The sequence below is a fragment of the Castor canadensis genome, chromosome X (assembly GCF_047511655.1).
Source record: "Castor canadensis chromosome X, mCasCan1.hap1v2, whole genome shotgun sequence".
Taxonomy (NCBI): Eukaryota; Metazoa; Chordata; class Mammalia; order Rodentia; family Castoridae; genus Castor; species Castor canadensis.
The window spans coordinates 61,113,965-61,127,201 of NC_133405.1; the positions used below are offsets into that span (position 1 = coordinate 61,113,965).

General features: G+C 37.1%; 1 protein-coding gene across 1 annotated transcript; it reads left to right on the forward strand.

The window, feature by feature from the left end:
- Positions 1 to 89: 89 nt before the first annotated feature.
- Nap1l3 (nucleosome assembly protein 1 like 3) lies at positions 90 to 3,080 on the forward strand. The gene has a single exon (XM_020186408.2). It carries the CDS (start codon positions 482 to 484, stop codon positions 1,970 to 1,972), a length of 1,491 nt encoding a protein of 496 aa, XP_020041997.1. The 5' UTR covers positions 90 to 481; the 3' UTR covers positions 1,973 to 3,080.
- The last annotated feature ends 10,157 nt before the right edge of the window (positions 3,081 to 13,237 follow it).

A 13,237-nucleotide genomic window follows, 5' to 3' on the forward strand; every position in this document is an offset into this window, starting at 1 on the left:
CCAAAGAGCGTCTGGGAAGGTGGGAGGAGTCGGTAAGAGGGAGGGGGGGAAAACGTTGCGTTTTGCCATTCATTGGGTTTAGGGCTTGTCAAACGAGCTTGCCCAGCAAATGAGAAGTGAACTAAAAGCACACTGGGAACGAAATTAACGGGAGGTCCTACTGCCAGAAAGGGGGTTCTCGATCTAAACGGAGAAGAGTTCTCTGGGTTTCATACTGCGCCATTCCTCTGCAGTACGCCTCTGTCTGCCTCAGCTGCAGCCAGCAGAGGCCTTGCCACGGCGTCTCTCCCCCACGCCTCCTCCGCTGCTGCTACCTTCAACGCCACCGCTGAAGCCCTGCCGGTTCAGCGCTGCTGTGGCTGTTGTCGCTGCCACCTCCGCAACCCCGGCCTCCGCCGACGCCACCCGAGCATCCGTGAGTCATTTTCTGCCCACCTCCGGCCGGGCGCGCGGTCTTTTACGAGTTTTGCAGGCTTGCAACATGGCAGAAGCGGATCTTAAAATGGTCACGGAGCCTGCCGCCCAGGGGATTGCTGAAGAGGAGATGACTAGCTTCGCTAGTGATTCTGGGGAAGAATCTGACACCAGTAGCTCTAGCAGCAGCAATAGTTGCAGCAGCAGCGGCAGCAGCAACAGCAACAGCAGTAGCAGCAGCAGCCGCAGCCGCTTATACAAAAAGAAGAGGGCACCTGAGCCTTCCCAAAGGGCACGGCGTGCTCCGTCGGGTACTAATTTCGTGGGTAGGCTGCCACAGGCAGTTAGAAATCGGGTGCAGGCGCTCAGAAATATTCAAGATGAATGTGACAAGGTAGATGCCCTGTTCTTAAAAGCTATTCATGATCTTGAAAGAAAGTATGCTGAACTAAATAAGCCTTTATATGACAGGCGATTTCAAATCATCAATGCAGAATACGAGCCTACAGAAGAAGAATGCGAATGGAATTCAGAAGATGAGGACTTCAGCAGTGATGAGGAGGTGCAGGATGACATCCCCAGTGAAATGCCTCCCTTGGAGGGTGAGGAAGAAGAAAACGCTAAAGAAAAATCCGAGGTTCAGGTTGAAGAAGTTCCTAAAAAAATCCCAGATTTAAAGGCTGAAGGAGAAGAAGTTCCTAAAGAAATTTGTGAGGTAAAGGCTGAAAACAAAGCAGATTCTATAGATTGTGTGGAAGCAACTCCAGAAGAAGGTCTTAAAGAACCCCCACACACAATGACAGACAATAAAGAAGAGCCTAAAGAAATAGAGTGTAAGGCAAGGGTTGCAGTAATAGAGTGTAAGGCAAGAGAAGCTCATAAAAGAGTTCCTGAGACAAGACCTAAAGAAAGAGTAAATCTTAAAAGAGCTCGGAAAGGAAAAGCTAAAAGAGAAGATCCTAAAGGCATTCCTGACTACTGGCTTACAGTTTTGAAGAATGTTGACAAGCTTGGGCCTATGATTCAAAAGTGTGATGAGCCCATTCTGAAGTTCTTGTCGGATGTTAGCCTGAAGTTCTCAAAACCTGGCCAGCCCATAAGTTACACCTTTGAATTTCATTTTCTACCCAATCCTTACTTCAGAAATGAGCTCCTGATGAAGACATACATAATAAAGTCAAAACCAGATCACAATGATCCCTTCTTTTCTTGGGGATGGGAAATTGAAGATTGCAAAGGTTGCAATATAGATTGGAGAACAGGAAAGGATGTTACTGTGACAACCACCCAGAACCCCACAACTGCTACTGGAGAAATTGAAATCCAGCCAAGAGTGGTTCCTAATGCATCATTCTTCAATTTCTTTAGTCCTCCTGAGATTCCTAAGATTGGAAAGCTGGAACCACAAGAAGATGCTATTCTTGATGAGGACTTTGAAATTGGTCAAATTTTACATGATAATGTCATCTTGAAATCAATCTATTACTATACAGGAGAAGTCAATGGCATCTACTATCAAGATGGCAAAGATTATGGAAAAAGGAAATACCGAAAATAAAAGAGACCAGCTAAAAGAATTTTCAAGAATCTTAAAAATTCAAGCAAGCAGAAGTGAAGCAGGTTCATGTACCCTTGGAGAAAAATAAAGCTTGCTCTATAACCTGAACACTATTACTCTTTATGGTCTTGTGTTTTCAAATTTTCTTGGTAGACCTTTTTTAAAAAGTTCTAAAAAGTGTCTTAAGTAACAGTTTATTCTATTTAGCCTGTTTAATATTCTTCAAAATACATAAACTGTTAATTATCTAAAGCATGTTGTTCATTTGGTGCTATAGAGTGTTGATTTTTGTGAGGTCCTTTTGTCATGTTTCTATTAAATTGTAACTTTGAAAAGAGAATTGTTAGACAAATTTGTTAGACAAGTTGTTAGACAATTGTTTTGCTTGCAAAAAACAAAATTCCTGAAGTACCAATGCAAGTGTTTTTCTTATTTCTTTTTCCAGCCCAAAAGACTAAGGGTTTATATCTGCTTGCACTAGTTGTGTCTTTATTATTTTGCTATAGAAACACAGTACTTATACTAACTAGAACAATACATTTTGAAATTTAACAGCTTGAAAAAAAGATTAGCATACATTTAAGAATATCAAAATCATATTTGATTTCTGTGAATTTGTTTATATAATGGTGGCCTGTAAATTTCATCATAGTGAAATTATTATTTGTCACTGAGGTGTTGAACATGACAATATTATAAAAAATGTTGCCTCATATAATGTAACTGAAAACTAAAGATAACATGTTTTCTTTGTAATATGTTCTACTTTGCCTTTCGCTGAAGTGATTACATCATTTGATACTTTTTTCATGTTCTTTTATTGCAACTTAAATAAATGTCAAATAAAGTGTGTCATGCTATAAATATCTAACATTTTTCTCCTAAATAAAAAATATAGTGATCATTACAGAAAAAAAAGTAGAGAATACTTAGGAAAAGGAAAATTTAACAAAAGATAAGTATTATTAACATTTTGATATATTTCCTAGGTCTCAGTTCTTCTATTGGAATATATGCCTTTGAATTATTGGAGAGGAATGGGTCTGGAAGGCAGAACAGGAAAAAAAAGAAAGAAGAAGAAAGTGGAATTAGAAAAGGAAGGGGAAAAGGGCAGTGGAAGAAGGAAGGGGGCATAAAATAAATGGGAGGTAGAAAAGGGGGAGAAGGGCAAGAGTATCTTACCAAGAAAGGCTATCAGTGTAAGTTGTTTTTACATGCTCTGGGCCCACCCTTTATCTTGACTGGGGAAGAGGTCACTACCATGGGGTAAGTGACATCATACTCTCACCTCTTCTATACCTTGGATCTGTGAGATTAGTAAGAAGAGAAGACTTCTTAAGGTCAGTTTACTAGAGGGCTTTGCACAAGGCATAAGCAAATTATAAAGTAGTATCTTAATTCACATTTGCCATTACTCAATACACATATTTTCCTTTAGGGCCTTATGGGAAAAATTGTGGCAGAAGGAAAGCAGGATTTGAACATTTTTGAGTTTCTAAGCATAAAATTTCCTTTTCCTAAGAGTCTTTCTAAGCCTCACAGTATAAAGTTTAGTATTTTGTTTTTATCTTTGCTTAGTAATGGGTACCTTCCCTTGTATTTAGATGTAAAAATATTTACATTCTATGACATATATTTAACCAGTCATGTGTTTGGATCTTTATGTTGTTTATCTCTTTAAACAATATTAGGAAGCAAATTATTTATTCTAGCAGTACCATTGCACTTTTGAGAGTGCCTGTGTAATATGAAATTTTAGTATACTTCAAGAATCTATATGGTAGATTTACTTTTATGCCAGATCTAAAATGAAGGCTATAATGAATAAGTTCTACTGACTCCATAGCTGCATAGATTCCCAAATTGGATATGTATTGTGCTTTCCAGACAACACACATAATAGTACCCTTAAAACTTCTACATTGAGTGCACAATGTTTATTGTCTCTTAGAACACTCACCAAAGTTTAGCAATTTCCCTGTATTTTCCATAATGCAGAAAATAAACATTCCAAAGCACACTAAACTAAGATATGCTCTGCTTGCAGATGAGTGTTTTTTTTTTTTCTCCTAGTCCTTTCCTTAACAAAAGGTAATTCAAATTCAATGGATGTTAAGGCTTGAAATGGGAGAGGGGAAGAGGTGACAAAGATTTACATGGCAGTACAGTTAAGATTCCTGAAATGCAAGCAGTCTGTGCTGGATAGTTCAGCCACTTCAACAGGTTGAAGAGGGTGGGTAGAGCCTAGAAACCTGTTGGACTGACACATTCCTTGGGCAGCATGTTTGTCTATCACACCTGCCCAGCCAATGAAGATTGGTTGAAGGAGAAGACAGCTGGAAATAAATCTAATGGGCGGGGTAATATGAGAAATGCTTAACAAAGTCTTCTTCCATGCTGTCCTTGTGGCACACAGTTTCCTTTTGCTGTGACTCAGAGGTGAGGCTAGCTGATCCCTTAGCTGTTTCCAACCTGATCAAGTAGGTGGTACCTGCCATCTCCTCTTTCCCTTCCTCTGCAGTTGCTGTCACCTCCTTCTTTTTTTTTTGTCTGTTTGTTTAAAGGTTTATGAATCTTCTCCTTTGGAATCTTTTTCCTTTTTTGTTTGTTTTCTTTTTTAAAATCATTTTAATATTTACTTACATATGTGTACATTGTTTGGGCCACCTCCCCTTTTTTTTCCCATCCCCTCTAGTCCCCCTTCCCCCTCTCATTTCCAGGCAGAACCTGTTCTGCCCTCTTCTTCTCTGATTTTGTTGAAGAGAAAACATGGGAGATAATAAAAAGGCATAGCGTTTTTGCTAGTTTGTGCTAAAAGTAGCTATACAGAGAGATTCCTAGCTTTGCTTCTATGCACTTGTGTATTGAAACCCACATTGGTTCGTCTCTACCAGACTTCTCCACTACTTCCTGTTCCCTTTTCCATAGTGGCCTCTGCCAGTTTAAGATTACTTTATTCGCTCCTCTATAGTGGACATATCAACCACATTCATATTTTAGATTTCCTTCCCTTTCCTTATTCCTCCTGTATGCGTTCTCCCCTTAGTGTGTGACCCATGTCCAATAGTATTACTGCATTTCTTTTAGGTCTAAAGTCCACATATTAGGGAGAACATGCGATCTTTGGCCTTCTGATCCTGGTGAACTTCACTTAAGGTGATGTTCTCCAGTTCCATCCATTTACTTGAGAATGACAAAATTTCATTCTTCTTTGTGGCTGAGTAAAATTCCATTGTGGATAAATACCACATTTTCTTAATCCATTTGTTGGTAGCGGGGCATCTTGACTCTGCATAACTTGGCTATTGTGAATAGTGCTGCAATGAATATGGGTGTGCAGGTGCTTTTCTAATAACTTGTCTTGCATTCTTTCAGGTTTATCCCTAGGAGTAGTATTTCTGAATCATATGGCAGATCTACATTTAGTTTTTGAAGAGGGCTCCATAATGTTTTCCAAAGTGGTTGTGCTAGCTTACATTCCCACCAGCAGCGTATGATGGTTCCTTTTACCCTGCATCCTCGCCAACATTTGTTGTTGGTGGTGTTTTTAATGATTGCTATTGGCACAGGTCTGAACTAAAATATTAGTGTGGTTTTAATTTGCATTTCCTTCATGGCCAGGGATAGTGAGCATTTTTTCATGTGCTTTTGGCCGTTTGGACTTCTTCCTTTGAAAAAGTTTTGTTTATCTGAGTGCCCACTTTTTTACTGGTTCACTGATTTTGGGGGACTTTAGTTTTTTTGAGCTCCCTGTATATTCTGGTTATCCATCCTTTGATGTACAGTTAGCAAATACTTTCTACCACTCTGAGGGTGGTCTGTTCAGTTTAGAGACCATTTCTTTTGTGCAGAAGATTTTTAATTCCATGTAGCCCCATTTGTCCACACTTTCTCTTAGTTGCTTGTCTGCTGGAGTTCTGCTGAGGATGTCCTTATCTATACCTATTGTTTCCAGGATATTCCCTGATCTTTCCTGTACTAACTGCAAGGTTTCAGATCTGACATTAAGGTTCTTAATCCACTTTGAGTTGATACTGGTAGAGGTTGACAGGCATGGATCTAGTTTCAGTTTTCTGCAGGTAGATAACCACTTTTCCCAGCAACATTTCCTGAAGAGGCTGTTTTTTCCTCCATCGTATGTTTTTGGCTCCTTAGTCAAAAATAAGGTGGGCGTAGCTGTGTGAATTCGTATCCAGGTCCTCTATTCTGTTCCACTAGTCTTCATATCTGTTTTTGGGCCAGTACCATGCTGTTTTTATTTCTATGGCTCTGTAGTATAGTTTGAAATCAGGTATTGTGATTCCTGTAGCATTGCTCTTTTTGCTCAGTTTTGCCTTGGCTATTTGTAGTCTTTTGTGTTTCCAAATGAACTTTAGGGTAGATTTCTAAATCTCTGTGATGACTGTCATTAGAATTTTAATGGGAATTTCATTGAACATGTAGGTTACTTTTGGTAGTGTAGCCATTTTTACTGTGTTGATTCTTCCAATCCATGAGCTTTAGAGATATTTCCATGTACTGTAGTCTTCCTCAACTTTTTTCTTCAGTAGTTTGTAGTTCTCCTTGTACAGGTCATTTACATCCTTTGTTAAGTTTATTCCTAGGTATTTGGTTTTGTGAAGCTATTGTAAATGGAATTGTTTTCCTATATTCTTTCCCAATTTCTTCATGTTGGTGTACAGAAAGGCTACTGATTTTTGTAAGTCGTTTTTGTATCCTGCTACATTGCTAAAGCTGTTTATCATGTCTAGGAATTTTGGAGTGGAGTTTTTTGGGTCTTTGAGTTATAGGATCATGTCATTTGCAAATACAGATACTTTGACTATTTCTTTACCTATTTGTATTCTTTTTTATTTCTTCTTCTTGCCTTAATGTTCTGGCTAGGAATTCCAGGACTATGTTCAGTATGAGTGAGGAGAGTGGACATTTTGTCTTATTCCTGACATTGGAAGAAATGGTTTCTGTTTTTCCCCAGTAAGTATGATGTTTGCTATTGGTTTGTCATAAATAGCATTTATAATGTTGAGGTACATTCCTTCTATTCCTGCTTTTCTTAGCGCTTTTATCATGAAGTGGTGTTGAATCTTATCAAAGGCTTTTTCTGCATCTATTGAGATGATCAAATGTTAGTTTTTTGTCTTTGCTTCTATTAATGTGCTGTATTACATTTATTGATTTGGATATTGTTTCATTGATTCTTTTTTTTTTGGTCTCTACTTCATTAATTTTGGCCCTTTTTTTATTATTCTCTCCTCTTCTTGTTTGGCGTTTTGCTCGTTCTTATTTTTCTAGGAGTTTGAGATGTAGCATTAGGTTGTTTATTTGAGATCTTTCTGTCCTTTCAATATATATGCATTCATGGCTATAAACTTCCCTTTTAGGACTGCCTTAGCTTCCAGGAACCTTTTAATTTTCTCTTTTATTTCTTCTATGACCCACTGATCATTGAGCAATGTGTTATTCAGCACTCATTTGTTCATGTATTTTCTGTTGCTCTTTTTGTTGTTGAGTTCTAATTTTAGTGCACTGTGATCAGATAGAATGCAGGGGATTGTTTCTTTTTTTTTATATTCGCTGAGGCTTGCTTTGTGCCCTAAGTTATGATCAGTTTTGGAGAAGGTTCCACAGGCTGCTTAGAAGAATGTATATTGTTCCACTGCCTTCTTAAGGAGATGTGTTCATTCTCATTTTGGTCCTGATCTGGGCTCTGAGTAGTCACCATAGTTACCCTAAATGTTTCCTCTGTTCCTTTTGTGTAAGAGACCAAAATAGCAAAGGACTTTCATGAACAGAAGCAGCAGCAACAGAAGCTGCTGAAGAAGTAATGGAAAAAGCTTAAGCTCAGCTAAGAAAATGTTAACATAGCCAAATGATGCAAATTCCCCATTCTGCTGCCAAGAGTGCATGCTGTCTGGCTATACAGGGGTATTTGCCATTTAAAATGTGCTGGGGAAATGTGATGAAGTAGAGGTTTAATTTAGTTAGTAATTGTATGCTCAGGTAAAAGTTTAAACTCTCACTTAAGCTATTTCAGCCCACTGGTGCTCCTATGAAAATAATGAGGGATTATGCCTGCAGATTATACGTCATGAAAGTGATGAGGTTTTGAAAAATGAGGATCCAGATTTTGAGGCCACTGGTAAAATTGAGAAACCAGACAAAAATTGAATAAAATAAAACTTATTTATGGAGAAAATCCTTAAAGTACTGAGAATACACTGGTTTTTAAAAGATATACATTTATACTACATTTGAACAAAAAGGATGTTTCATAACTAAGGTGCTGAAGAAAAAAGAAACTAATGTTAAAATGTGATTTTGATCCACTCCTATTTGAACATATAGAAACTGAGAATTGAAAAGGGTGTCAGATAGAATAAAGAGAAATAAAGAACAACCCTCTGAAAAGGCAAGATAATCACATTTTAATTGGGGCACTCCAACCCAAACTGAACAGATTCTCAAAGCCTCTATTTTTTCCTTCTTTTAGTTCCCTCTAGTTCTCTTGAAATGTTTTTAGTGCATGAAAGTGGAACCCATGAAAAAAAGTCATATTCATTTATGACATTGTAATGGTTGGAACTTAATCCACATATGTTTCAAATTCAGAAATGAGAATTACCCTAAACAGGAGAGAGTCTGTGCAACTAAAGAATAACGGCAAAGTGACAGGCCAGGTGCAGTAACTCACACCTGTAAACCTAGCTGCTACTGGGGAGGCTGAGATTTGGAGGATCATGGTCCCAAGGCAGCCCAGGCAAAAAGTTCAAGAGATCACATTTCAACCAATGGTTGGGTTCATTGGTGCATGCCTATCATTCCAGCTGTGCTGGACAACACAAATAGGAAGTTCATAGTCCAGGCTAGCCCAGGCAGAAAGCTAGACCATAACTCAAAAATAACCAATGCAAAAATGGCTAGCAGAATAGATCAAATGTCAGAGTGCCTACTTAGCAAGCATGAGGACCTGAGTTCAACACCCAGTACCACCAAAAAAATAAATAAATAAATAAATAGAACAAAGTGACAGGCTGACTGAGATCCTGAGCCAACTGTTTATGGGATGAGAAATTTGGGTTATTCAGGTCTGGAAACTATTTTGAACATATGAGTTTAAAGAACAAACGTCATGGTGAAGCAGAGTGTATAACTTGCTGTAACACTTCAAAATTATGCATTATTTAAAATTTTACATTTTGGTCTTTTTGTAGAGTGGGTTTTAAAAATATCAAAGATGAAATGTTTAAGTATTGAAACACATAGCACTTAGAAGAACACCTTTCTTTAAATACAGAGCACAGAAAATTCTCCAAAGCATTTTTATTCATTGCTTTGTAGTTTAGTTCTTACAATGACTTTTTCTTATACAGTTATTTGAGAGTTACTCTGAAAATTTTCAAAGCTCTTCAGAGATGCTTCTATTTACTTGAGGAAAAATATACTTGAAGAACCAATAAAAGAGTGGTGTTTTTTCCCTCCAGTTTAAAATAAAAAGGGTTTAAGTCAACTTGCACTAGGTGTACCTTCATTATTTTGTCTTAAAATGTGACATTTATTATGCTGTGATACATTACAAAACTTTACCACATGAATGACGTGGTAAAATTCACTATGAATTTTCAGGAACACATTAATTCTTCATTCAAAGAAGTCTCAGGTTATATGAAAAATAACTTTATATGTGTTTATTGACACAACTAATATTTTATAACTTATGTTATTCATTTATTATATTTAGGAACCCTTTCTATACCAATATGTGAAAATCTTTGTTGTTTTTAACTTACATGATATTTATATACCATGATTTATTTCATAATTTTCTTATGGGCCTAAATAAGCAATAGACATTTTTTTGTCTATTTGACTACTAATTATAAGCACTATTTTTGAACTGAGAAAATGATTGATGTGTTGCATACATTTTTCTATTAATTTTGTTTATATTATTTTCTCTTTCCAGCAGAAGAGTTTTAATTTTAATATAACTAATCTTGTTATAATTAGATATAATTATAATTTAGTTATATCATATTTAGTTATAATTTTAATATAACCACATTTTTTTACCATTGTGGATTTTTTGTATTGGGTTAGAAATATCTTACCACACCAAAATAGTTTTTATTTGCTTATGTTTCTTCAATACTTATAGCTTTATTTAAAGCTTTAATATTTCTGGAGTAATTTTGATATAAAGACCAAGATAGTTGCACCACCTTTATATTTTCCTCAATACAACTAATAATTTATTTAAACTCTATTCATTAAATGTTGAATATCTAGTGTAATTAATTTTTTCTTATATTTATCTAATTCATCTATGTATGTTTTGGGGCATATTTCTCACCTCTTCAGAAGTATTATTTTTGTACTAGTATAAATTTTTTAAAACACAAATTTCTAATGCATTGTAGTATCTGGTAAGAATAAGTACTTATACAATTAGTTTTTGAGATTTTCTTGGATATTTTCATTTATTTTTTCCCAAATGAATTGCAATATCAACCTTGTTTTTCAAGTTCCCCCCTCCCCCAACACACTTATCTAAACCTATTGATATTTTGATTGGGATTTGTCTGAACTTATAGTTCAATTACAGAGAATCCGGAACTTTAGTCTTCATCCAAGAATAGGGTGTGTCTTACTATCTAAATCAAATCTTTCTTATATTCATCACTAGAGTTTTCAAGTTTATTCATCAAATGGTGTGTGAGTTTTTGTTTTGTTTTGTTTTGTTTTTGAGATTCTGGGGCTTGAACTCAGGGTCTCATGCTTGCTAGACCAGCACTCTTCCACATGAGCCACTTTGGCAACCCTTAAATGGCTTGTGAAACTTTGAAAATCCTGTTCCTCAGTTACTTTTTTTCCTCTTGTTTGACTTTTGCTTATGCTGTATTCCTTCATTGTTAAATCACTTGTGTTTAGGCAGTTGTGTCCTGCTTTTCAGCTTTGAATTAGAGTAAATGTAGAAATGTAATGTGTGAAGAGGTGGGGAAAAATGAGCTTTAGCATCTGGGAGCTTGAATTTAAATTTGTCTAGTGTCATTCTCTCCCCAAGTTGTCATTTCTTCTGCTGCAGGTCATTTCTCCCTTCTTTTATGGTGTTTTCTCCATTCTCAGCTATCACAATCTCAACCTGTGGAATGAGATGTAGGTCAGCATGATTCAGTGAAATGCCTTGAGTCAGAGATGTTTTGTGGTGATAGTGTACTTAATTTCTGCTCAACTGACTCCCCTCATAGTCTCATAGCAAAGCAGTGTCCAATAACTCTCAGAAAAATGAAGATAATATGTTGGTGTTGTTAGGAAAAACGCTGCTCTCAAAGAAAGCTCACGAGAAAAGTCTCACATCCATAGAGCAAAGTTTAATGGCAGGCCCAAACTGCCAGGCTGGGCGAGCAGTGGCTTTTATAGAAGGGGGAGGGTAAGGAAGTTAGTACAGGTGCAGTAGTCTCTGGTAGGGGTGGGGCTGTCTTAGAGCATAGGAATTTGTTTAAGGGCGGGGATGCCATTTTGGCTGATTCACAAAATAGCGACATTATTGTTCTATCATTCCCCCATTTTTTCTTTAATAATGATGAGGGTAGGGGCTGAGGATCAGGAATTGGGGTGAAACATTGGTCTCTTTAGCTGTTTCCTGCTGGCAGGGGGCGTTGTATGGGCCAAGATCCTCAGGCTCCTGTGTCCTAGTGGGGGTCCTCAGAGTAGTCCCCTGGATGGTTTTGGAGAGGTTAGTATCCCTGGAGGTACAACTGGTTAAATTTTGATTAGCAATAGCAGACATGTAATATGATACAAGGGAGGAAGCTTAAGAATAAGACAGCAAGAAGAAACAGGCATTAGGATGGGCATTAGCCAGGGGAACCACTGTGAAAACTTGTTCCTTAGACAATTTCAAGAGTCCTCCAATTCCCTTCTCCATTTCCTAATTGTTTCTTGAGTGGTGCCACCATTGGGGGAACACATTGAGCTTGACAGTAGTGGGTGTCATGAGAATGACCAGATTAGGGCTGGTCCATCGGAGTCTCAATGGAGAGGGTAGAAGATCCTTTTGGAGAACAAGATGCTCTGGTTTGATAGAAATTTTTAAAGGGTGGGGCAGGATCTGGTTTGCATGCTCTCTGAGAAGTTCCCTGAGAAGGCAAGTAGTCAGCCAGAGGAGCAGAGTCTGTTGGAGGCAAGTTTTCTAAGAGAAATGGGTGGCCATACATTATCTAAGAACCAAATAGGAATATTAGGAGGAGCATAAAAAGGTGTCTGTTCAGGGACTACATACCTAGGGATCTAAATTCTGCAAAATCCTATAACTGCCAGGAAAACTGTAAGCTGTCTTATGGTATGGGGGTTGGGAAACGGAAGATTGGGTTGATGCATTTATGACTCAGAGAATGAGTCTTTCCCTTTAAGGCCACACCTAGGTAAGTAACCTGTGGGAGGCAGGGGCTGTCAGGATTAAATGTAGCACTCTTGGATAAAAGAAAACTTTAGCTTATATAAATTGACACTTTTAACTTTTTAAATGTTTGTACCATATTTAGATAAAGTATAACATAACACTGTTACAAGGTGGTCATTTAAGACACATAAGCAAATATGTAAATGAACTCTGATTTAGTAGTACTTAAAGCTTGACAAGATCAGCAGAAAACAGAAGTAATTTCTTTGATGAAATCTTTCTCTGTAATGGTTTTTTGTAGATGTTACTCAGAGCAGAACAATATTAAGATAACCTTGTTATTTCATAGACATAGAGGATTTGATTTTAGTTTGATATGACCCTAAAAATCTTTTAGGCAACTCTTAGATTATATTCAACTTTAATTTTATCATACACCAAAGTTTTATTATGCACTTTTAAAACTTACTTAGACCTTTATATAACATACTAAACCCTTTGATGGCTTGTTTTTATCCCTCCTATTTGAAACAATCTTTAGCATAAACCCTTTTTTACAAAATCCTTTCTTATCCAAAAACATTTATTTTCCTTTAACTTTTCAAAAAATACATTTATTACCTATCTATATCCTTTCCAGTTGTTTACTTTGTAACTTGTATTTTAAAATTAACTTTTATAAGAATTTTAAATTTATTATAGGGGCTGGAGCAACTAATTGGTAGCCCTTGTTGTTTTAAGGAATAGGCATAAGGCCTCATTGTCCCTCAGGCTTGAGGGATATTGTTTTAGGTGTGGAGACTGTGGGGGATTTTTGAGTTTTATTTGAATAGGGAGGGCCATCCTGGCTCACCCTACACTCATCC

Bases quoted from the DNA above. Each gene is read 5' to 3' on its own strand.
- Nap1l3 (XM_020186408.2), top strand. From the start codon at position 482: ATGGCAGAAGCGGATCTTAAAATGGTCACGGAGCCTGCCGCCCAGGGG.